We start from the raw sequence: 25894 nt of genomic DNA, 5'->3' as shown, positions 1-25894 counted from the left end.
GCTGGTTTTTCGCACTGCATCCAAAACCTACTGAACCTGTTTGACTGCAGCGACTGAAGGAGGTGTTCCTGCACCAGAAGAAGTAAAAGCCTTTCTCAGACCCTATTCAGTTTCCCTGAAAAATAATCCCCTGCCCACATAGCTCTTACAGTTGTAAGGTAGTTTAGGTTTTCAGGACTTGTTGTTGTTTAGTCGTTTAGTCGTGTCCGACTCTTCATGACCCCATGGACCAGAGCACGCCAGGCACTCCTGTTTTCCACTGCCTCCCGCAGTTTGGTCAAACTCATGCTGGTAGGTTCGAGAACACTATCCAACCATCTCGTCCTCTGTCCTCCCCTTCTCCTTGTGCCCTCCATCTTTCCCACCATCAGGGTCTTTTCCAGGGAGTCTTCTCTTCTCATGAGGTGGTCAAAGTATTGGAGCCTCAGCTTCAGGATCTGTCCTTCCAGTGAGCACTCAGGGTTGATTTCCTTAAGAATGGAGAGGTTTGATCTTCTTGCAGTCCATGGGACTCTCAAGAGTCTCCTCCAGCACCATAATTCAAAAGCATCAATTCTTCGGCGATCACTAGCCGTTTGCTAGTGACATGCATTTTATATATGGGAAGCTGCTACACCCAAGTGCAAAAATGGCAGCACAACCAACAGCCTTAAGAGGGTGGTGGGAAACATGGGCTTCTGAACACACTGTGCCTCCACCTCCCTGCTTTGAACAGCATTTCTGCTTTCCTTTCCCGTCCATGCTCGTGTCCCAACTTTGTGCAACTCGGACGGTCAGTGAGCCTTTCCTTTGTGCTGCAAATGCTTTCTCTCTCCCATGCATGCACACCCACTCCCTTTTGTCTCCTTTCTGGGTGCTCGTGCCCCCAAGCCAATGTATCTGGCAAGTTCTTTGCCTTCCTAATTGAATTTTCAATGCCGCTCATATGACTTTATGGTTTGGTGTTGCTCTGGATCACCAGTGGAACAAAGACAGGATTTTCTTCCTCTTCTACACAATCCAACCCTTTCAATCCCTGCTCTGATTGGAGCAGAAGGGGCATGAAATTGAATGGGGAAGAGAACAGGATCCTGCTTGTCCCGGGGAAGGTGGCCCCTCAGTACAAGAGATTGTCCTTGCTTCAGAAGCAGCCCCCCCCCGGCATTCTTGGAGCACTTCTAATAACACCAGTGCAGATGCATGGAAAGCTTAAGTCTATGTGACTTTTGTTTGCAGTGCTAGAGAACAGAGAAACTCTGATCTTGTGCAGTTTTCTGGAATCTAGAGAATCTAATCAGAACAGCCCTTGCATGAGACCAAATATCCATCTAGTCTTGATGGTGTGTGTCCCTTCCTTCCTTCCTTCCTTCCTTCCTTCCTTCCTTCCTTCCTTCCTTCCTTCTTTCCTTCCAGAATGACTGACCCCCAGCAAAACTATCCACTGAGCTTCATAGGTGAGTGAAATCTGAAAATAGATGAGGGATGGGGAGTCCATGGTCCTTCACATGGTGTTGGGATTCTCAGTTTACCAACATGGCCTGTGGGCAGGGACAACGGGAGTTCTAGATTAGCAACAACTTGAGAGCCAGAGGTTTTCCATCCCTGCTCAGGTAGAAGCAGATGATGTACCTAAGCAACTCAATATATGTGCATTGACTGAATTGTGCCTAATTTCGCTGGCACAACTGGCCAGGTGTGCAGGTTCTCTCCCTCTCACAACTGTGTACAAAACTCGGTACCTGTGGAGTTCAGACTTTCCATCAGCCTAACAAAGACCAACGTCCTGGGTCAGGTTGTCACCAACACTCCACACATCAAGCGTTGATGACCTCATGTTTTGGGTGGTAGATGGTTTGCCTCCCTGGGCTCCACCGTAACCAGCAATCTCTCCATTGGTGCTGAGCTGGACAAGCGTACTGGCAAGGCAGCTACGGCAATGGCTTTCCTCTCTGAAAGGGTATGGAAGAATGTGATGCTAATGACCAACGCAATGATGAAAAACCAGCTCTGCGTTACAAAGATGTCTGCAATTGCAACATGAAGGCTGGCGATGATAACTCGGCTTGTGTGGGAATCCCTTGCAGATAAACCACAGTGCCTGGAGACAGTCATTCGGGTCATACGTCCACAGCAGTGACCAGAGGAGGAATGACTGCTGCGAGGACCACATGGTCCACCTGCATGAGCAGAACTGGATGCCTTCATCTGCCCCAAAAACATGTCTCCACAGTGACAGCAGGTGCTGTAACTCTCCAGTGGTTGACTTCACCCCCCCCCCCAAGGCACACTCCTCCATTGTCTCCCGAGACAGACAGATGCAAATCAGCCTCTGATTACAGTGTTTGACCTTTTGGTCCTAGGTCAGAAGAGTCTGTCCTTGCTGACTGATTCTTTCCCCCCCACCCATCTGTTTTATATGTCAAATAGCCATCAGAACATATACATAAAACTCATAAAACAGGCGTTATTAAATCTCAGCAGTGAATAATAGTGAGACAAGAAGATTGCAGAGGAAACATACCAGGGCATAGTCACACCCTCTTAATGTTTGACAATGTGAAAATTGCGGCATGCCTATGTAAGCCTCCTGTTCTCAGTCCCGTGACCAGCACCTGACTCTTTCTCATCCTCCATTTGTTACTCAGGGCTGATGTGCCTTCTCTGCCTCTTCTGTTCTTGCAGTAGTTTAAAAGCAAAAGGGGCTTTATTGTCATGTTCCAGTATACAGTGGAAATACATGATTGCCCTATAATATTGTTAATGGCATCTGGTTTTATTAGGCAGTTTGCTAGTGAATCATGCATGCTTTCACCAGTGAGAGCTAAGGGTTAGGAAATGGTCTCTTGACAGCTAGGAATCTCCCTGTGCTTTGGAATATGACACCGATCAGAGCTTGGAGATGGCCACATCCCTCCTGCTAAGGGTTTGTGTGGGTGTGTATCTGGAGTTAGCAGCTGGGAAGACTGGTTGGAGGGAAAGACAGGACGTAAATCCTCAGTGAAAGCCAAGCAATGTGTTATCAGCAGTTCAAAAGGAGCAGGGATGGGGAGAAGACTGCAGCCTTCCAGAAGTTGTTGGACTACAACTCCCATCATCCCTGACCACTGGCTATGCTGGCTTCTGGGACCAATGGGATTTGGAGTCCAACAACATACGGAGGGTCGCAGGTTCCTCACCACTGCGCTGGAGGCAAGGTGAACGCACCCATCCTTCCCTCCCTCGGGGGTGGAATATGTGTGGAGCCAGGGGGATGGGGGGGCTGATGTTTCTCAGAGGCATCCTCCAGAGGTGAACTAGAGACAACTGCGACGTATCAGAAAATAAAGAGCTGTCCCTGATACACAGGGATCATTGGGCTGCAGGCATATCAGTCCCAGCCACCAACCTGCTGCCCCAGATATGTTTCTCTTTGCTCCTAGTAGGTTTTGGATCAGGAGGTCAGTTTAGCAAGAGGCCAGCATGACCACCAAAGGATGTAGCCCATTTGATGGTTTCCTTTGGGGGGCACTAAGGGCCAAGGCAGGAATTTCTGAATAATATACCTCAAGTTAAGTGGCATATGGATTTTAAGCTGCACTCGCTTAGTCCTATTCCTAACCCCAAAGTGCTTCTGAAAAGGGATGTTGATTACTTCTGGGGGGAGCGTTTAACAACCAGACAGGATGGAGGCGGGGTGTGTGTGGGGTGGCTGCCTGCAGACTCTCTGCTTTATATCTGCAACCCAGAGAAGGGTACCTCTCTCTCCCCTCCAGCAATAGTAACATTTGCTCTGTGTTGCTGCCACTTACAATTAGTCCAACACAAAACAGCAGGGGTTGACATACCATACAGACCGGCACCCACTGCACCCAGAAGGTCAGGTCAGATTGTGCCTTGGAGAAAATGCTTTGAAAGGAACACGTGTGTGTTGGGGATGCAAAATCTTGTTTACATGCAGATGAAAGGAGGATAGTCACCCTAACTATTGAGAAACCCAAGCATTGTCTGATTTGGGGGCAGGTGGGAGGGAAACGGGCAGAACTTATTGACTGTGAAGATACCATGCCTGCCTTTCATCCACAGACATAAGGGACTAGATGCTTGTTTGTGTTTCAGCTAAGGATTCTCTGTGCAACCTCCTGATTTTGCTAATCTGTACAGGTTAGCACAGCGGCAGTTCCGATTTCAGAATTCAGTTCCTGCTGCAAATCTGGCTCGGTGGTTTGTCCTAGACGTTGTTACAGGAATTTTAAGGTGTTGCTCTCAGCCTCTGTTATGCAATACTGATATTGATACGGATCTCCTTCGCAGGATTGGTGCAAAGGTTGCAACAAGGAGAAATGTGTGCGAACCTCTTTGAACACTTGGCTTTATAAATATGTTAATATTAGGCTGGGAGATTCCTGCAGTGACTGGAGCTGGGATTGTTGTTGTTAGTTTCTAGCATGAGAGTGACCCTGGAGTAGAAGACATGTGAATGTAAGAAGGGTCTGCTGGATGAGACCAGTGGCCCATCTTGTCCAGCATCCTGTTCTCACAGTGGCCAAACAGATGGGAAACCCCAAACACAAGAGCAGTTTCCGGCAAACTGGTCCTCAGAAGCATAACTGTCTCCAACTTTGGAGATACGAGAACAGCTATCCTGGCTAGTAGCAGTCAATAGTCTTCTCCTGTTCCCTGAATTTGTCCAATCCTCTTCTAAAGCCATTGCTGCCTCTCCTGATGGAAGGTAGGGTCTGCAGTGCAGTGGTAGCTCCCAGATTCAGTCCCTGGCATCTGCAGCTAAAGAATATCAGGCAGCAGTGGGCGGGAAAAGCACCTCACTTTCAGCCAGAGACCTGCCTCCAGCCAGACTTAACAATACTCTGATACGCCCCGAATAAGTTAGCTTCACATGAACCAGGCCTGTGAAACCTCACTCTCAGCACCCTCTTATCTCTTCCATCTCCCGGTCCGAGGAGTTGCAAGGGCTGGGACTGAGGAGAAGGAATCTGCCTCTGCAAGTTTTGCAGCCTCAATTTGGAAGGCAAAAAGGGGCAGGCAGGCAGAACTTCGCCCATGCCCAGAAGTCTCTGTGGAGTGGATCCAGGGTGTTGAGACGCAGCATAAAGGACTCCTTGTACAATGCCAAGGCAAGCTGTGGGGTGGCAAGACTGAGGGTTGAATGCAAGCATATCTCAGCCCGAGGCTTTTTGCGACATGAATTGGGTCAAAGGGAAGAATTTGGGGCAATCAGGAGGAGGCTGTGAGATAGCGAAGCTTTGAAGAATTTGATGCAATTAGGAGGAGGCTGTGAGATAGCAAAGCTTTTGTGCCTGGAATTAAGCAGATAACTGGAGGGTCGCCATTCTCCTTCAAAAGGGAAGGTGTGCATTAGAGCAGGCGCGTCCAGCTCCCAAGAGACTGCGATCTACTCACAGTATAAAACAACTGGCAGTAGTGATGTACCCAAAGTTGTTGAGCTTTTTTTGTAGGGAGCCAAAGTTGTTGGGCTCTTCTTACGGAGCCAGAGTTCTTGAGCATTTAACAGGGGGTCCAGGATCAACCAAGACTATCGCTCGTTCCATGTCTCTGATACACAAAATAGGAGTATGCTTGGCTGACGAAGCCTGGCAGGGTGAAACAAGGTATTATATCCTTGTCACATTTAAGTTCTTTCGCATACAACAACTATATTTTGCAAAGGCACATGTTAAGATCTTTCGTATCCTTTGTCTGATACCTGCTCACAGCAGCTGTATACAACAACCATACTTTGCAAAGGCAGATGCGGAACATTACAAAGAAAAGTTCATCTTTTGCAGGTACTGCTCCTTAAAGTTGTTACGTTTGACACTTGTATTCCCTAAGACATACGTGGAACACAAAAAGCTTTTATTTGGACATTACGTTTAAAAAACCTGATTCATTTGTACATACGTGGAACACAAAACCTTCTATTTGGACATTACGTATATAAGAACTGATATATTTGTATTTCCTGTTCTAAATGTTGGTCCTTAATTGCTTCTACTCAATTAGATAATGTGAAAAGAGTTACCTGTTTATATGATGTATAAAGAATTTATATAGTTAAACACAGCCAGGTACGTTGTGCGTATATTTGCATTAGAGCAACAGCTGGAAAGTTTTGCCTGGGTTTGCTAGAGCAGCAATGAGGCACATTTTCCTCCCAAGTCTGGGCTGTGAATTGGGGGACTCACCAAGGCAAAGGAGGTCCTACGATAAGACCCAGACTTGTCATAGGGTCCCATTTTCTGAGGTCTGCCCTGATTCTGGGCAGGCCACCTCCGTAGATTTTGGCCATTCCTTGGCTTGGATCCCTGGCTTTCCGTGTTTTGTTTCTTTTCAAAAGCACCAAGCTGGCCACTAGTCCTTATAGAGCAGAGATACGAAAGCAGATGTGCAGGTATTCCTCCTCCTAGCCATTTGGCCTTCCTAGATTTTAACCGCATTCTAAAACCTAATCACTTTAGAGAAAAAGTTAATTGAGGTGTAGAAGCCACGCTTGCAGAAATGCCCTCTTCTGCCCAGAGCAGCCATTGTTTTCCATCTGGGCACCCTCTGTTTAACTTCCCCACCCACTTCATTTGCATAATTAGCAAATAATTTGCAGGTCCGCCTTGCTGAGCTCCTGTTCCAGGCTGCACTGTGGAGGAAGAGGCCATGTTGAGCAGAAGCTGTCCCTCTTCCTCTCCTCTCTCTCTCTCATCTGCTCACTAGTTTAGAGGCAGGAATGGCAAGGAGGGCTAGCAGAGGCCAGAGGCTGGGATGTGACCCTAGGCAGGTGCCCTGTGATTCTGGCACCAGGCAGAGCCGCATGTCCCATGACGTGCCCTTCCTCCCTCACCCGCCCTTGCCGAAAATGTGGACGTTTCCTTAAGCTCCCGGTGTTGCAATTAAAATAAACGCAGCCCTGTTGATACCTTCCTTGCATCCTTCTCCAGGCAGAAATTGGATAGAAATATAACATAACACCTTAGCTGTTATTGAAATGCAGAGGCAGTTGCATTTTAGCAGATGAGGTTCTTTTTTTGTTTTGAAAGGAAGGGAGTTAAGAGCTGGGGGGGGGGTCATCAGAAAGGCCTTGTTAGACCAGGTGAAAAGGCCCTTATTTTCCAGAGTGGCTTGTGAGATGTCTCTGGGGGAAGCCCTTAGCTAGGACATGGAGAGGAAAGCTGTCTCCCCACTGTTACCCTCTTAGCCTCGTTGGGAACACTCTGTCCCAGGGATGGGGAACCTCTGGGGGCCCTCCAGATGTTCCCACCAGCCCCAGTAGCCAGCCTGGCCAGTGGTTAAGGACAGTTAAGAGCCAGCAGCATCTGGAAGGTGTCAGGTTCTCCACCCCCAGTTTGGGACGAGATGGGCGCATTCTTGAGGAGCGCCATCTTGGTGACTCCCAACCCAATCCTCTCAGGCTAACCTACAGGGGCGGAGAAGCAATATTTGAAGGCTAGGGAGTCACAGGGACAGAGAGGCCTATCCCCAGGGCACGATCTGGGGACTGCATCCGCCAGTTGCCCTCCCTCTGCTCTCGTGTGGCCCCGAAAGGAGGAGATATTTTCCACTGCTTTTTCACCAACGTTAATTATTTTTGCTGCCTTCACTCTCAGAAACCACCCAGCGTCTCTCCATGGGACTCTTTGAGGGCATGGCAACCACGGAAGAAGCAGGGGAAACCCAAATGGTCTTGTAAAGGGACTCTTGCCTAATTGGGAAGGAGAAATCCTCTCCAAATGAACAGACACCATGACGGGTATTCCCCCCCGCCCCCCGTCCAGGAGAAGCAAAAAGCATATGTACGACCTGCAGTGCTATAGTGGTATCTCCCCACCCTCCATGTGGTTCACTTGCTGACCCATAGTATGATCTTTGCTGCTGTTGCTTTTGAGTGTGTTGCCTCGCCTGGTGGTGGTGGCAGTGGTGTAGGGATTAGCCGGGGGCGGGGGGAACACAGCAGCCTTCATTTTGCTCATCTCATCTCCCCTTTTCATGTTCTGGAGCGTCAAGTCAGCCATTGCATCAGTCTGCCATCCCGGCAAACACGACAGCAACAATTAAAAAAATGCCCAGCCAGGATAAAGGGATTACTGCTTCTGCCTAAAATGGTACCCACAGAGTTCAGCATGGACAATGTTCACACACACACAAACACACACTTTGACATCCCAAATGGGAGGCTGCTCCCAGGGAGTTTTGTAGGATCATGCACTAAATCGCCTTTTAAGCTTAATAGAATTATATTTAGAGGGTTTTTTTTCTATTGCACTGACCTGCACAAGACTTCGTCTTCTATTACATTGACTTTTGTTCCATTGCATCTCCCCACCCCCACTCCATAACATCTCAGTCTCCACCCACGTAGCATTCCAGAGTCTGGGTGTGTTTATCGGTCCGGCCTCTCTCTTTTTTGAATAATCCTGTTGTGTGATATTGAGGGACGCTTAAGACCAAAAGGCAACGAAAGATTGATTGGGGGTGGGCAGCAGCATGCAGATGTGGAGTGGGGCAGGCAAAGAAGGTGGGGACCCCATTTGGGATCCTCCTGTGCCACCCGAAAGAGAATCAGGGAACTCTTGAAAGGGCGTCTGTGTTGACCAGTTGCAACAAAAACAGCATAGAGACAGAAGCACATTTGTAATAATAATATAATAATAATAAATTTTTATTTATACCCCGCCCTCCCCAGCCAAGACCAGGCTCAGGGCGGCTAACAACCAATAATAAAAACAAGTTGATTAAAATACAATTTAAAAGATTAAGATACAACATTAAAACATTTAGAATCTGGAATTAATGGTCTTATTAGGAGAGGGGGGGCTTTTCAGATTGCAATTGTATGTATTATTATTTCACTTAATTACCGCAGCTCATTCTGCTGTGTTAGGGGCCCTGGACTTCTCTGCGAACCATGAAGGACAGTCTTGTAGCAACTTGCCAGGTATGCTGTTGCACGTTGATTTCTTGGACCTAGAGTCCATGACAGCTTGTGCCATTGTAAATAAGGTGGTCTTTTAAGGTAGCAGGAGCAGGTTATCGTTTTTGCACACTAGGGTAATGCGTTCGCCTGAGTGCAGAATCTTGGGGCGGAATCTGAAATCTGAGAGTACTCCACGTGCTTCTGCTGGGCAGATAGCTGCTTTCTTGGCTTTGCTTCTTCCCCCGTGTAAAGTGACACACCCTTCCCCTCTCCTTTCATATGCCTCAGAAAAGAACGAAAGCTGAAAATTCAGGGACCTGAAATACCACTGAGGGATGTGTGAGTGTCCCCCACCAACGGCTCTGCAGCTATCACCTTATTAAAGGGTTAGGGTTATCTCCATAGACTGATGAACAGTGAGCAAGGGGTTGGGCTGAGCTAGAAAAGCCGCCTCCCTGGGGTCCGAAGACATGCCTTTGTAAAGAATTGTTGAACTATGCGATATTGCAAAACACCCAGATCCTGCCAAGCCGTGGCCTTGGAAATCATTTTCATGGCCAAGGCTCAGCTTCTGCTGCGCGTGAAGTGAGGATAAAGAATCAAGGGCTGCCGAGCATGTGCAGAGTGCTTTTTGTAAGAGCTTGGTCTTTTAGTGTGGCAGCACCTGCACTTCGGAACTCCCTGCCTAATCTGTCCTTGGTCTATTGTTCTTTTTTGTTTCTCAAAAGTCTTAAATTATTGCTGATTCTTCTTATTGATAATTTTACTCTTTTATCTTTTTTATAAACCCCCTTTTGATAGTTCCCCCACCCCCCAGTCAAGCAGCATAAAAATAAGCCTGGCAAATCTGGAACTATACTTGATAATCTGATCACGTTGATAGACTTTACTTGGATGTTGTTATTTTAAGCCATGTGTGCAGTTGCACTTCTTTTGTGTGACTGTTTTATAATTTTGTTTTTCATCTTTTAATTTTCATCTGTTTTAATTGCTCTCTCTCTGTTTTATATACATTATAAAACGGGGGGTGGGGGGAGTGTATACATTTTAATAAATAAACAATTTCAATGGGGTTTCTCGTGCCGGTCAGATCCATTCACCTCCTCCCTTGCCACCCGTAAAATCTAAGGCATTGGGTATTTGGGGTGAGCAGATGCATTTATTTCGTACATCTTCAGCCCCACCTTTCTTTGAAGTTGCTCAGGGCGGCAGCATGTGATATTTCTCGCCTTGCCTTATCCTCACACAGCAACCCTGTGAGGTAGGTCAGGCTGAGTGTCATATAGTGAGCTTTGTAGGATTTGAACCCAGTCCCGGCCCAAAATTCTAACCACTGGCCATACCTCAGAGCTGCTAGGGGCTCTGGGGTGCTTCCTTTGTACTGAAACAGAGCCCCTGGGTATGAGGGCACAGCTGACCGCTTGAAGACCACCACTCTCGGGTTACCAAAGTGTCTCCCTTGCCTCCTGGAAGGGCTGCCTCTGGGCTTTCCCCACAGAAACGCGGCCCCTGTTTTGACGACTTCCTATCTCGAGCCCAGTGAGATATTCTGCCGCAGAATACCCTCTCCCGTGACATTGTGGGAATGTCGTGCTGTGTTTTGCAACCTCCCCTTTTCCAGTAATAACCCCGGCGATCCCAAGAAAGCCTGACCGGCTCATAGCTCTCCAGGCCAAGCAGTTGGTTCTAAAAATACGGAGAATTCAAGCACGTGGCCCCCCTCCGAATAGAAGCAACTGGCGGGGCCCTCGTGGTTGGCATAGCTCCCTTGCAATGGCTGGTTTCTTCTTTCAAAGCTGGGGACAGGCAGGCATGATGAGCCAGGATCCTGCCTCACTCAATGGCCCTCCTTGCTGCCAAGGCCACAGAGCAGCTGGCACTGAACTCCACGGGGGGGGGGGATAGAAGACGGGAGGGTGTGGGCATTCCTTGGGGCGTTATGGGGGTAGGACCCCTTGGCTTGCGTAGCCAGTAGTTATGTTTGGTGAGAGTTTCAGATGTAAAACGTACGAGTCCATCTAGAAGGACTATTTCCTGTACTCCTGAAAAGGTGCTCAGTACATTTTCATCTGAAAATGTGTGCGGTACTTTTTTAAATCTGAAAACACGTGCCTTAATATTTGTATCTGAAAATGTGTCTGTTGCATTTTTATCTTGTTCTCCACTCAAGTGCAACATGTAGCCCTCTTAGGGATGTGTGGGTTGTTGTTGTCTTTTTACAATCAAGCGGTTATATAAATGTTATTACATGAAAGTAAGTGTTTCATCTCAATTCGGTCACTCAAGTGATCTCCCCCCTGCCTCCCGGCCAAATTTTATCTGCAGAACAACCCTGTGAGGTAGGTTAGGCTGAGAGAGCGCAGTTTTGCCCAGCGTCACCCAATGAGCTTCATGGCCCAGATCTCTGTGATCCGAATCTTTTTTAACATCCTACACCATACTGATTTTTAACAGTGTGCATTATCTAGATACACGTACAAAGGAGCAGGGACTGGATGCGGCCAGCCAGCAGGTGTGTGAAGCTAGGAGTGGTTCGCAGAGCACCTTGTGCCACCAGTGATGTGGCAGCATAAGTTTCAAGACTGGGGCCTGGTGGGCGGGGTGTGTGTGTGTGTGCCCTGGATCAGTAGACACAGGAAACCCCCAAATACCAGGTAAAACTCTTTGTGCATCTAGCCCATTTTTTTCTGCTCTGGGCTTGCTCTTGAGGGTGGTCTGGAAGCTGTTGCAAAATGTGGCAACTTAACTGCTCACCGGTGCAGGATATCACCGAAACCTTACCCCACTGTTGGAAGAATGGCACTGGCTCTCAATTAGCAACTAGGATAAGTTCAAGGTGCTGGTTTTGGTGTATATGCAGCTTGGGACTACGACACCTACAAGATCGTCTTACCCCTTATATATCCAGTTGATCACTGCTCTCTGCAGCTGATGGCCTCCTGCTGTCTTATCAGGAGATCCGTTCCATACTGTGTAGGAATTGGGCCTTTCGTGTGGTGGCACCCCTGCCCTCGGGAATCCCTTCCCCTGGAATATTAGACATGTGCTGTCTGCTGCTTTTCAATGCCGACCAAAGACTTTCCACTTCCAACAAGCCTTTTAACTGGAGAGCTTCATCCTAGTCTGCACCTGCATTCAGATTTGTTTTTGAGATGCTGAGGAATACTTTGTCTGGGACTTCTCAGCAGAAAAAAAGGCTTCTTTATTGTTGCTGCATACCTGAACGTTCGACCGCACACATCAACAGCAGCGATGGAACTTTTGCACACAGCGCGTGCTGTCCCACGAAGCTAGAGTCCTTCTGCAGGGCCAAAAAAACCCACGCAAGTATAAAGTCACCCACACCCTGAGATTTGCTCAGTATTTCATGAGCATGCTGCGCGTTTGCTAGCATCTTGTTCTAATATCTGTGATTCTTGCATTAGTTTGGCTGCTGTGTTCTAATGATTATACATTATTGCAGTTTATTACAAACCATGAAGCTAGTCAGTGTATAAATACCATGCAGCTCGGATTGCATTAGATATCTGGAAAACCCAGACTGATAGAAGGAAATGAATAGTGGCTTAGCTTCTGGGAGTCTTGTAATAATTTCTGATAATATCAGATGTGAAACATTCCACGAGCCACCTTCTGAGCCGCAAGAAATATCTCCCAGTGTTGGACGCAGTGGGTTTATTTTTAAAAAGAAGGTGTTCGTTATGCCTGTTAGCTGAAACTAACACTCTAGGCATTGCTATATTACAATTGTGTTTGTTTATTGATAAAAAATACTTGCATACCACTGTATTATAAAATATATCCAGTGGTTTACAACACTAAAAAACAAGAAACCATACAGCAGAATTATTAAAAAGTTTTTTTAATTGGGAAAAAAACGCGTTAATTCATCACTAGGAATCTTAGCCATGGTGGTTTGCTGAAGGATGCTGTGAATCCTCTACTGAAATCCCTTACCCACTTTACAGAACTACAGTTCCCAGGATTCTGTAGGGAAAAGGAGGAGCTCTTAGAGCAGACAGTTGTGGGCATTGTACCCAAAGATGCCACCTGAAATTTGTGAAGCCGTTTTGCTGATGTTCTTCGGGCAGCGAAAACCACTGCCATGTTTGGGGGAAGGCAGTCTACTTTGACCAGGACTGCTGGGTCATCTTCTTACTTCTTACTTTATTTTGCTGCTGTCTGTGGTGATGACTTCTTGGCCATTGTTTTCATGACCTCAAAATGCCGCACGCATAGCATTTTTTCTGAAAAGTGGTGGGTGCAAAAAACATGGTGCCTTCTGCTCCAGATTTCATCCTCCACTCATTTGGGAGCAAGATTTCTTCACCCCCACCCCACCCCGTGAGGAACAGCAACATTTCAAATTTTGACTATCTTCATCCCTGCCTAGTAGAGGCCGTGTGCCAGACTTGCAGAATGCCTGTTTCAGTTGAAATTTTATATGTGAATTCTGCTTCTCAGAAATCTATCTGGACGGATACTTTCCACAAGCACTGTTGGGTGGAATCTAAACACATATAACAAAACGCTGTGAAAATGCTTTTTTAAAAAACGTTTTGAAAAAATACATTGAATTGTCATAGCTCCCTGTCGCCATCTAGTGTCGCATGTGCATATTGCACTTTACAACACACTTAAAATGTTTTATTTGCAGCTGTATAGCTGGGTCTCTGGTCACTTGTTTGAAGAACATAAACTATGAGACCAAAAACAATACCAGATATGTGAAATACACTATTATTTATTTATTGTGACTGTAGGTTGATACTGAACTGTCTCGTTTCCCATGTGATACCAAAGTTTGTTGGCAGCCCTTGTTTTCCTTAATGTAATTCAATGATTGCTGCTTGTTTTAAAATTTTCTATGTATGCTTTGCAGGAAAATACAGATTAAAAAAAAATTAAAAGAAAAGAATTCTATGTGTGAGAGAAAATATATTGGCAGCAAGACGCCCACAGCCCTGTGTGGGAGAGTTAAAACTGCAACAGACTCCTGTTCATTAGTCACTTACCGACTGACATGGCTGAGGGTTATATCACTTGGCTTTGCAAGGTGTGGTTTGTTGACCATGGGCCGTGCATTTGGCAGGTGGGAGGCAAAACTTGAGTTTCTGCTCTTTAGATTTTTAACTGATATAAAACTGGAAACACAGTAACTTTTGTTGGCCCAAAGATCTGTTGCCACCCAGGAGGCAGGTAATTTTGCTCCTACACCCTCTTAAAGGAGGGTGCCCTGTTGCATCTCTGGACGAGTCCAGTCAGGAGGGACACCCAGAAACAGTGACTTATGCAGCAACGAGGTTCGAGGGGCTCCTCTCGCTGTGAGGCTAATCCTTGTGAAGCCTTCCTAAACAGGTCTTTTTGGGGGTGCAAGTTGTGCTATCGGAAATCCAGAAAGGGCTTCTTTTACTGGGTCAAAAGGCAGCGAGTTGTAGTGGTTCAGAATGCTGGACCAGGACTTGGAGAGACCCAGATCTGAATCTTCATTCAGCCAGAAAGCTAACTTGGTGCAGATTTTTGTGAGGATAATGCAGAGGGCTTGGTACTCCTTGCACTTCACAAAGTGGATATGCATGTAAGGTAAAGGGGACCCCTGACCATTAGGTCCAGTCGTGACCGACTCTGGGGTTGCGGTGCTCATCTCGCTTTATTGGCCGAGGGAGCTGGCGTACAACTTCCGGGTCATGTGGCCAGCATGACTTAGCCGCTTCTGGCGAACCAGAGCAGTGCATGGAAACACCGTTTACCTTCCCACCGGAGCAGTACCTATTCATCTACTTGCACTTTGACGTGCTTTCGAACTACTAGGTTGGGAGGAGCAGGGACCGAGCAACGGGAGCTCACCCCGTCGCGGGGATTCGAACCGCCGACCTTCTTATCGGCAAATCCTAGGATCTGTGGTTAATCCATAGCGCCACCTGCATCCCTGGAATATGCATGTAGAAGCTTTAAAAAACAAGTTCCATTTTCAGTCGTTGGTTCTCTTAACTCCAGGCCTGCGCGTCGCTAAAATGTCTGGGCTGGCTTGGCTGCAAGACTCCACAAAGGTTGCCGAAGCCTCTCCCTTTGCTCTGATCCAGCCTGTTTGTGTGCATGAGTGTGCTGTGAGTCATCTCTGTGAGGCAATCACACCCAGCCTGCAGGCTTATGTCCAGAGGAACAAAGCTGGGTGTGGTCCTTTTGTCTCCGCTTTCCCCAACAGATCAGTAACTGAACAATCTAGGCTCAGGGGGTCCTGCGTCTATGCCCCCCCCCAAACAAACAGGGTTGTGGGTCAGTTGCAGGACGATGTGTGCCACTGGGTGAAAAGTGGCGGGGCGAAACCACTTTCTCAGCTGTGCTGCAAAAGCCTTGCCTGTGGAAAAGCAGACATACCTGCTTGCCTGCATTCGCTAGGAGCATAGAAAGCTGTCAGGCTCTCCAGCTCAGCATTTTCTTCCCTGGTGGCTGCAGGTCTCCAGGGTTTCTGGGTCTGGAAATGTGCTCCTTCTGCATCCAAAGCAGATCCTCTCCACTGAGTTGTTTCCTGCCCCTGAGAAGGATGCTGTGTCTGATGCTGTAAAGGACTAATGGGAAAAGATATTGGCAGCTGTAATGTGAGGATGGGGCAGGGAAAGTTGTCAGAAGGTCTGTGCCAGAGGGTGCCCTTACCAGGGGATTTCTGGTGTCTGTGCCGTAGAAGGCAGTGCAAAATAGCAGAGGAAGCTAAATTATAGCTTGTGTTTTTGGAGGCCCCGCCGCTGAGTAGCAGAGCAGAAGGTTGCAGCATCTGCCCGCGTTTGGGAAGGGGATAGAGCTCATATCTGCCTTGCATGCAAAAGGACCCAGGTTCAATCCCCGGCGTCTCCAGATAGGGCTTGGAGAGACTTTTGCCTGAAACTCTGGAGAGCCATTGCTTCCAGTTGGCGTACTGAGCATAGATAGTCCAATGGGCTGATTCAGTCAAAAAAGACAGCTTGCTGCTCCTCTGCTCCACATCCATCTCTCATTACTGTTGTTTCCTCTTCCCCTCCCTCTGGCGTCTTCTTCATTCTCTTTCTCTCTCTTTACTGAAAAGCAACAAAGAGTCCTGCCACACCTTTAAAGTCCAGCAGATTTTATTGCGACAGAAGCCTCTGTAGATTAAAGCCACAATCATCAGAGCCATAGAGCTTTGCACTTCATATTGGAAAAAGCTGGGCTCCGTTTATTGCAGCTTCTTGCCCATGAAAGTTTGTGCCGCAATAAATCTTAGATGCATACACACACTTTTATTTTTTTTAAGAAGGAAGCAGAAAGAGTCTGGGACAGAGGCTTTTTAGGAATGTAGGGAGAGCTGAGATTCCCACACAGGGAAACAGGATCCCAAGCTCGCTGGTACTAAACGAGTGTTAAGCAAATTCCAGCGTCCCAGCGGGGTTGCACATGCATAATAAAAGTTGAGATAAATTTACTCCATAATAGGGAAGTTGCACTGTTTCAAGTTCTGCCCCTCCCAGAAAAGGAAGTTTGCTTCCCCCCTTCCAGTTAAATGTGCTTAAAAAGATTTTCCTGCACCCAAAGGTGAAAGGCTTCCTTTTTTCCATTTACCCTTCCTAATTCGCAACAATATAATTAAAAATAATAGTAAAAAACACCCTAGTTTTGCCAGAAATATCTAAATGCTTACTGATGCCACGTGTCACTTTGCAAACTTCCCTGTAGGTGGTCCTTTTGGTTGTGCATCATGCATTGCCTGGCATGCATGGAGTAAATTCCCTGAGAATATGTTTTCATTGCAAAGGAAGTTTCTAGACCTCATGATTGTGGAGATATGTTTGAAAGCATGCAGATAGAAGCAGTGTCTGCTGCAGAGAGGTTGTGATTCATGGAGGAGATGCTAGTTACAAACCATGAGATTTAAATGGCACTTCACTATTCAGAGGAAGTCTGCTTCTGAATACTAGATGTTGGGAGACCTATAAATAGAGAGCTCTGTTGCCTTCATACCCAATCCAGCAGAGGTATCTAGCCAACCACTGCTGGCAGCAGGAGGCCAGACCTAGCAGTTCCCTTTTTATGAAATGTAAATTTCAATATATTTTAAATAAATTGGGAATTTTCAACCAAATAATTTGCTAGCCGGCTCAATTTCAAAAAACTCAACCACCCCTGGATTCTACATGGGTTCACTAACCTTTCTTTAGGGAACATATTCCTGACTGCCTACCTCACAAAGCTATCTCTGCCCCCAGGGCTAATGTGATCCTTTGCTCCCAGCCAGATTGCCAGTTCCCCTACCCCCCACAAAAGCAGAATTGCAGGCATTCCAACACCTATGTTCTCTAAGCAGTTGGAATGTCAGTGAACATTCTGTGCCATCTCAGTAGCCCAGTGGCGTCACTGCCACAAAAGGTGAACACAGATAGCCTTAGCTGAGTCACAGAAATGCAGGAATGGTTGATTGCAAAATATTTCTGCAACCTTTGCCCTGGGGTCATCTTGGGGATTAGCCAGCTGCTATTTTCCAGGGTGGGAATTAGCTGGAAATGATGAATCTGGTTAAATCTGGGAAGGGAGGCTTTTCAAGAGAAGCGAGAGAGGCGAGTGAGCAAGAGATACATTTCAAAAAGGAAACGCTTTCTATTAAAACCAGTGAGCTTTTCTTGTCTAAACAAGCCTCTTAAATTAATTGTGTTTGCAAGCGGGAACCACAAGGAACTGGCAGTAGGGGAATACAAACGCTTTCTCGACTGCCAACATTACCTTTTGTGGTTTGCTGGGTGAGGCAGTGTGTGTGTGTGTGTGTGTGTGTGTGTGTGTGTGTGTGTAAGATAGCTGGTTCTGAGAGGCGAGAATTCATTGCAGGTGATGGGAAAGCTGAACAACCAGTGTGTTCTCTCCCTGGGATTTTTAGGTCCTTGCTTTTGCAAAGAAGGTACCGTTTAGTGTGCATCTGGCTCCTCACCCTAGGAAGCCCCAAGGACAGCTGCTACAGCAGCTGTTTCCCCTGTGAGGGAAGCATGCTGGAAGCATGGTATTTTCCCTCTATATTATTGTGATTATTGTGACCAGAGCAGCCAAAACACCTGAACAAAGCTTCAACAGTCCGTCCATCCCCCCGTCCCCCAAGCTAAGAGTAAACAGCACTTGAAACTCCTCCAAAAGAGTCTGGAATCTTTGATAAAAGCATCGGCACTTCACCTATCTGTTAGGTGGGTTTGTTTTAAATAATCCCACCTAAAAATTGTCGAGGTCTAAGATGGCACCCAGAGAACTCATTTCATAAGTTAACGAACGCAGATATAAATAAAAGAAGGAACAAGATGTTGTGGAACCACTGTTGATACAGAGAATCAGATGCCCAGATGTAGCTGAGGAACCGAGGCTAACAGCCCACTTACTGGTTTACTGAGAAGACGACCTCACTGAAATTGAAAGGATTTACACTGTGGCAAGAGTGCATGCAAACATGCATTAATTTGAGCAGGTGAGCGCTTCTAGAAGTGTGCTCACTTCATTGTGGACAGGGTTAAATTGCAAGATTACGGATCCTGACACTGGGGGAAAGCATTTGTTATATACCGTATTTTTTGCTCTATAAGACTCACTTTTCCCCTCCTAAAAAGTAAGGGGAAATGTGTGTGCGTCTTATGGAGCGAATGCAGGCTGCGCAGCTATCCCAGAAGCCAGAACAGCAAGAGGGATTGCTACTTTCACTGTGCAGCGATCCCTCTTGCTGTTCTGGCTTCTGAGATTCAGAATATTTTTTTTCTTGTTTTCCTCCTCCAAAAACTAGGTGCGTCTTGTGGTCTGTGCGTCTTATAGAGCGAAAAATATGGTAATCTCTGCCCTGCGTTTCAGGGAAAGTGCACAGGCAGTCTTAGAAACATATACAGCCAACAGTTTAAAATCTGCCTCATGTCCTTTTAAAAACAAGCAGCAAAACATGGTTAAAACACAGCAGTTAATAAAAAAGCAGAGGGAAATCTGTCTCAAGAGCTCTTTTAAAACTCTCCAGTGAAGGTGCGCTATGAACCTCATGAGGAAGCGTATTCCAGAAATATGAGGCTGTCACTGACGGGGCCCAGTCAGCCTGACCTCTCTTATCTTTGGGGCCTCCAAAGACGGTCTTAGACTTTGGGCAGGGTCATATCACGTGTGCAGGCTGTCCTTTGGATAACCTGCTCCCAAAACTGTTTAGGGCTTGAAAATCCAAAGGGAGAAGTGTGTTTGTGGGATGATATTTCCATCCCTGACATGTGGGGTGGGGATTTTTGGCAAGTCTGCTTTCCTTGGTCTGCAGCTGGAACGTTTTCTAGAAAAACAGCACTTCTGGGGTCATCGTAATTATTTGGGAATTTCCGGATCTGAAAGGCGCACCAGCGAAGTGCATTCCTGAAGACATGACCATCCCCTAATGCCTTTAGAGATGGAGGTGAAATATCTTAAGTAGCAGCTCCGCCCCACCTCTGGCTGGCTTCTGTAGTCTGGAATCCTGCGGCGTTTCCTCCTCCATCTTGCCTGACTTCAGACGTTGCACTCGCTGAAGATCAGCCTTCAACAACCTGATGCCCTTCAGATTTTTTGGGCCATGCTGGCTGGGACTATGAGGAGCTGCAGTCCCAAAAATATGGAGGGCAACATTCCAACTGCTGGAGATCATCACTGCATCGAATGGATAAATACATAAAGACATCCTATCTTATCTATCAGTGGTGTTGCAAAAGCATGGCAAAGAAGACCTAAACGGCTATGAAATAGCATTGATTCTGGGATGGCCTAAATTGTGATGCATGTTACCGTGACTTATTGTCCATAATTTGATACCCTGCCCCCGGTTGATTGCTTTAAAAAAAATAATCTTGTAATGGGATATGGATTTTAATTTTTTTTTTACTTTGCCTTATGGAGGAACCCAACCCATAAAAGGTAAAGAGGAAAGAGCCGTGTGTACTTAGGAAACCAAGCAAGCTTGGTGTTTGACCAACCACGGACAGCCCATTTCCACAACTTGATTGCAGTGTCTGTGCTTTTACAGAATTCCCTATGTTTTGTGGGAGGAAGGGATGGTGTACAATAAAGACCAAACATAGGCTGGTGGCGGGGGGGACATTAAGGGCAGAGCATAGACAGTGTCTACTGGGAGTCTGTTGAGTTCTTCTAACCTTCTGGCTTCAGAGACATTTCCAGACATTGCAAACAGATTCCCTCTTTTAGTTATTGACTGATTGCATTCATATCCTAGCTTTTCCTGCAAGGAGCTCATGGGGGCATAGATGTTTCTGTCCCTCCCCAATTTAGCTCCATAACAACCCTGTGATCTTCATGGCTGGGGGGGTGGGGATTTGAACCCTGGTCTCCCAATACACCAACTTATTCCAGTAGCTTTCTTCAGCCTGTGTGTGGGCACATTTGGCCAGTGATGGTTGTTCTGAGAAGTTGTTTTCCTCTCTGTAACTGGGGGCTGGTGGAGTCCACAAGACCACAGAGATTAAGGAAACAAGCCTGGATATGTCGTTTGCCATCTTGTGAGGGGTGGGTGAGTGCTGGTATCCTGTTCCCGGTTCAAATGCTGGCTTGTGAAGACTCTCCAGTTGGGGCCAGGAGCTGATGTCAGTGGGAGCCTCTTCTGCAGCCTCCCCTCCTCCTGTCTGGGCTGATCAGGTTTCTTGCATGACCTGAGCATGCATGTCTGTAGCTGTTTGGAAGTGGAAAACTTTCCCCTCTTGTTGCTTCGCAGAAAGTTGGCACGGTCTCTGCGTGGAAGGTGGGGCGTTTGAGCTGGGATTGGGTATGGGAGCCAGAGCATTGCAAAGCATCGATCGTGAAGGCATGGCCGCCCCCTGGCTGCACCCTTTAAAAACACTTATGCAACATGTCCAGTTGTGCTCTGTCCTTTCTTCTCCTTCTCCTTCATAACAAGTCCTTTCCACTCTGCTGATAAATGGTATTGCACCTTTTAAATGAAGGCCCAAGTCCACCAAGCGGAAGTCTACCTGCGCAAGGAGGGACTGTAGCTCATGCTTTTCATGGACAAAGTCCCAGGTTCAAATCCCTGGTGGTGCGAAGGACTCGTCTCTGCCTGAGATCTCTCTTTCAGAGTGGCTGCCAGTCAGAGCTGGGCCAGATGGACAAAGAGACAGACTTGGAATAAGGCAGCCTCCTATGCTTCAAGGGAGAGTTTGCAGCATGAGAGCTCAGCATGCAGAAGGCCCCAGTGTCAGCACCCCCACCAAAAGGATTTCAGGTAGCTGGTGATGGGCAAGACCTTTCCCTGCCTGAAACCCTACAGGCTCGTTCTATAGGGCAGCAGCATATATTAATGAACCATTAAGAAAAGAGATTGTACTAGAGTAAGCAAATTGCAACAAATGAAGGATAAAAACAAAATACGTTTTAGGATTTTGACAGCGTGCAGAAATATGAGCTACAAAAAAACCTCAACAAACCCTTCATCTGATCTGGGAGCTTCTGGCACTCAGAGCTAGACTGTTCCTGAATGTGGAAGCCCCACTTAGATTTACTGCCCTCTCAGGCAGAGGAGAATGTTTCCACCATCTGCCATCTGAAGGATTGAACCCGGGACCTTCTGCAGGCAAGCCATGTTCTCTACTGCTGAGCTACACCTGCCTGCCTATTAATTCCTTGGCTTCTACAGGTTTCAATGTTTCTCACTGCTTCCTTGCGTTGCACTGCCGCTTGTGCCCTGGAAGGTTCCCCCTTTTAGAGTCCAGGGGTAGGGAGAACACAGGCTTCGCATTCCTGCCGGCATATGTACCATGCCTTGCATGCTCAGGCTGTGGGAGGGGCTGTGGCTGGCATGTAGCATGCTCAGCCGGGGCAGAAGTGTGCACAGGCTCACAAGGAAGAGGAGCTGCCCGAGGAGAAGAGGAAGGGAAGGGAGCAGTTGTCTCTCTTCCCTTTCCAATACAGCCTTTTACACGTGCTTAAGCGATGTGGTATTGCTGGCTCTGAAACAGGTCAGTGTTCTTGTGCCCCATCTCAGAGCATGGCGACTGTGCTCTGCTTCCACCAGTGCTTCTGAATGCCACCTGCTGGAAACTGCAGGAAGAGAGAGTGCTCTTGCGCTCGGGTCCTGCTTGCGGGGTGGGTGGCCCCTGCGAGAGGCAGGATGCTGGATTAAGACAGGCCATTGGCTCTTCTTACGTTCTTCTTATAGTCAGCACCAGCCCTGCCATGCTCCAGGGTAAATCAAGGTGCCTCAGGCGGCAACACAAAGGGAGGCAGGGAAATAGATGAAAAGCAGGAATTAGTGTCTAAGGATTGCAGCAAGACTTCTAAAACGGTGGGTGGGTGGGTGTGTGACACCATTTGTAAGCTACTTGAGACAATGAAATGTCTTGGTTCTGGTTATAATTTTGGAAAGGAATGAGTAAAGGACAGTAAATGGATCAAGGGGGTAGGCTTTTAGTTCAGGGGAAAAAATGACTTGAGTGTTTGTGGGAAAATAGAGAGATAAAATTGAATGGTGCAGAGGGACTACCTAAAAATATCCCCCCTCCACTGATTATATAATCATTTGTATTGCTTTTATAGCACTTTATGTTTTAGCATACTCACATATTCTGTTGTAAGCCGCCTTGATAATTTTATGCATGCTCTTATTGAGCTGGTTTTGAGGTTTCGCCCTGCTTGGGGGTTTCCATCCCTAAAGAATTCTGCAGGTTTCCCCCGAGCCTGCTGGGGTGATGTTATTTTGCCTACATAAGCCTGAACATCACAGACAGAGGGAGTGATACATAAATGGACCCTCCATGTTTAGAGGCAGGAGTTCTGAATGCCAGGTGGCGGAGACTCCTAGACACCTTCCCCACAGGCACCCAGATGGCCACTTTCTGGACACAGATTACCAAACCAGCCAGATTGAGCAAGGCAGTTCTTAAGTGGGTATAAACATCAGCTGCGCCGAATACTCTCCGTATACCCTTCCTAGTATGTTTTATTTGGCAATTAAAGGGACATCTTTTTGTGATGGGCGGCAGTTGGTGTAGAAATATGTACGCCACAGAGAACAGTTTTGCCAAGTGGAACGCGAAAGCAGCATTCCTCGTTAGCTTTTGAAAATAGTTCTGATTCTTCCTCTCAGCAAACCTACTTTCACCATCCTGTAAACTTCGAAAGGCATTGCTGACATTCTTTGGAACCTGCTTTTGCAAACAGAGCAGGGGTGAGGGAACCTGTGGCTTTGCAGATGCCTCGTGACTCCAGTTTGCACCAGCCACTAGGGATGCTGGGAACTGTGGTCTCATAATGTCTAGGAGGGTCACAGGTTCCCCATCCCTGAAATGGGGACTTCCTTAAAGGTGGGGGGGGGATAGCTTATATTTTCAGGGACCCCAGTTCTTCTCCCAACAGAATTCAGATTCCCCATCCCCTGCGCTTGACGCCTAGACATGGCAAGTTCTCTTTCACCAACAAGGCTTTGTTTTGTTGTCTCTTCTAGGTTGGGAAGTTGGAAGAAACATTACCAAAGGATTGGCAAGTGACGAGAAGGGAATTCCTGGGGCGGTTCCGGCCTGGACCAAAGTCCTAGAAAGGTGATTCAGTCTATTCTTTATTAGTAAAGCAGTGGTACTACTGTGCCGTATTTATCCAGATCTCCTAGTCCTGGAGAGGAGCTATGTGCAGCACAGGGTAGAGCACTGGATTTGGAACACAGCAATGCAGCCCAGCAACTTGCTGGGTCACCTTGGGGCAAACGGCCATTGACGTAACCAACCTCACCAGGCTATTGTGTGGATAATGGCATCTCAACTAAACATTTGGTGGCACCAGTGCTTCTGAATACCAGTTGCTGGAAACCACAGGAGGGGAGAGGACTCTTGTGCTCAAATCCTGCTAACAGGTTTCCCACAAGCCTCTGGTTGGCCACTGTGAGAACAGGATTGTGGGCTTGATGGACCACCTTTGGCCTGATCCTGCAGGATCATCTTATGTCCTTATATAACTGCCCTGAGATTGTTGGAGCAAGATTGGGATGAAAATATAATAGAGCAAAATGTATTTTCTGAAACTAAGCCTGTAGCATACTTTTGAGGTGCAGAATTTGAGCAGGAGTTCTCCTCTTTAAGTGCAGCCTCTTGAGTTCCCCATGGCCTCCTATTTACATACTTCCTTCCTTCCTTCCTTAAGATGGAGAAGGAGGAAGAAGAGACCCGGGAGATTCTGCTCCCCGACTGGGAAGGCATTGGCTCTCGCGGACTTACCATCGACCAGACGAAGGAAGGCGTTTTCGTGAAACAGGTTCAACAGGACTCACCCGCTGCCAAAGCAGGCATTGTGAAAGAAGGTCAGTGAGGTGGTTTATGGGGGGTGGTCTGGGCGGGGGCAGAGTGGCTGGACAGCAAGAAGCTACCTCCTCCTCCCTGTTCATCATCAGTTTTTAAAGCCACCAGAGGGCATCCTCTTTATGGTCACAAAGAGTCCCCCATGACATCTTGAAGAGTCACGTGCACCATATCCGCACCATACTTTTAAAGCACTACGATACTACTTTAAACAGTCACGGCTTCCTGCAGAGAATCCTGGGGACTGCAGTCTGTTAATGGTGCTGAAGGGTGTTTAGAGACCCCTATTCCCCCACCCGAGAGCTACAGTTCCCAGAGTGGTTTAGCAGTCTATCCCTCTTCCCAGAAACCCCTGGGAGTTGTAGCTCTGTGAAGGGAATGGGGTCTCCCAGCAACTCTTGGCACCCTTAACATATTGAAGTTCCCAGGATTCCTTGACTGTTCTAAAGCGGTATGATGCTGCTTTAAAAGTGTCGTGCAGATAGGACCTGTGACAAAGGACTGGCCTAATGTGATATTTTTGGAGAGTGTGATAGAAATGGGAAAAAATAAATTAAAAACAGAAGGGTAAGGGCTGCAGAACTTTGCTCAGCCCACGTTGGCAAGCTATCCCCTCAGGACATTTTGCACTCAGCTGGGCTCTCTTAACACCAGATGTGTTAAGTTTAGGAGAGACAAAAATAATAATTAAAAAAAAATGAAGCAGCTCTACACACAGCACATCATGGACTAGTTCAATTTTCTTCTTAAAATGGGCTGGCTTTTCGATAAATTCATGGAGGACAATAGGTTTATCAAGCGCTGCTAGCCATGACAGCTAACTGGAGCCTCCAAGTTTAGGGGCAGTCTGTCTCTGAATACCAGCTGCTGGGGAGCAAACAAGAGCTCCTGCCCTATGGTGCGGGTTTCCCAGAGCCCCTGGTTGGCCAGTGTGGATGCAGGGCTTTTTCTTAATGTTCTTAATCCCACCCCCACCCCCCTCAGGGGATCAGATCGTGAGTGCCACAATCTACTTCGACAACCTGCAGTCCGGGGAAGTCACAGAGCTCCTGAAGAACGTGGGCCACCACACTGTTGGCCTTCGGCTGCAGAGGAAAGGCGACCGGTCTCCATTGCCAGGACAGTCTTGGTCCCATGATGTCTTTGCCTCAAGGAGTCCAGAGGTTGTTTTGGTGAGTGAGCATTGTCATGGAGAGGACCCCCTTCTGTGGATGATGGAGGAAAGTTCTAAGGGTGGGCCTGGGGTAACTTGGGACCTGGCTCTTTCCATACACCTGTGGCGCCTTGGATATTCCAGGACACCAGAGGTAGACTTTTATCAAATTTACAAATGCAGTCAGTTAAGGAGTTGAGGGCAGGTACCAAAAGGTGAGTTCAGGGACAGGTAACTTGTTGAACCCTCAACAGTTCCAGCCAGTATAATCAGGGATGATGGGAGTTGTAGTTCAACTGCACTGGTTGTTTATTTTAAAGTTATGTTTTTTATTATGACTTTTTTTGGTATTGGATCAGATTGTTATTAGGTGTGTGATCTTTGCTGTCTATTTTGTTGTTTCTTCAGCTTATAAACCGCCTTGTGTGTGATAATATAAAAAAGCAGTATAAAAATTAAAAGTGAAATGAATATCCTCGCACTAGTTATTTGAAGCGGAACAAATTCTTTCAGAGTTGATCATCCCATGTCTGGGCTGTATCACTTCAAGTTTTGTGGGTCAGGCCTTACGTTACTGGTTGGCACTACAAA

General features: G+C 47.1%; 1 protein-coding gene and 1 long non-coding RNA gene across 4 annotated transcripts in view; both read left to right on the top strand.

Annotated features, from left to right (window-relative positions):
• Positions 1 to 25894, top strand: part of AHNAK (AHNAK nucleoprotein) — a 54028-nt gene that overhangs the window by 10595 nt on the left and 17539 nt on the right. For all 3 annotated transcript variants that reach the window (XM_083591966.1, XM_083591965.1, XM_083591964.1), the window contains exons 2-4: positions 23307 to 23400; positions 23996 to 24152; positions 25135 to 25322. In XM_083591966.1, coding sequence (XP_083448092.1) covers positions 23996 to 24152; positions 25135 to 25322 — 345 coding nt within the window. In that variant the 5' untranslated portion in view covers positions 23307 to 23400. The remainder of the gene's footprint in view (positions 1 to 23306; positions 23401 to 23995; positions 24153 to 25134; positions 25323 to 25894) is intronic.
• LOC310751572 lies at positions 438 to 13793 on the top strand. Its single transcript, XR_014542618.1, has 3 exons — positions 438 to 5444; positions 5498 to 8595; positions 8743 to 13793. It is a non-coding gene; the product is annotated as an uncharacterized lncRNA (long non-coding RNA).

Source organism: Podarcis filfolensis (genome assembly GCF_964270895.1).
Source record: "Podarcis filfolensis genome assembly, chromosome: 16".
NCBI classification, from domain to species: domain Eukaryota; kingdom Metazoa; phylum Chordata; class Lepidosauria; order Squamata; family Lacertidae; genus Podarcis; species Podarcis filfolensis.
Note: the sequence above shows the minus strand (reverse complement) of the source record. Positions and strands in the feature narration are given on the sequence as shown.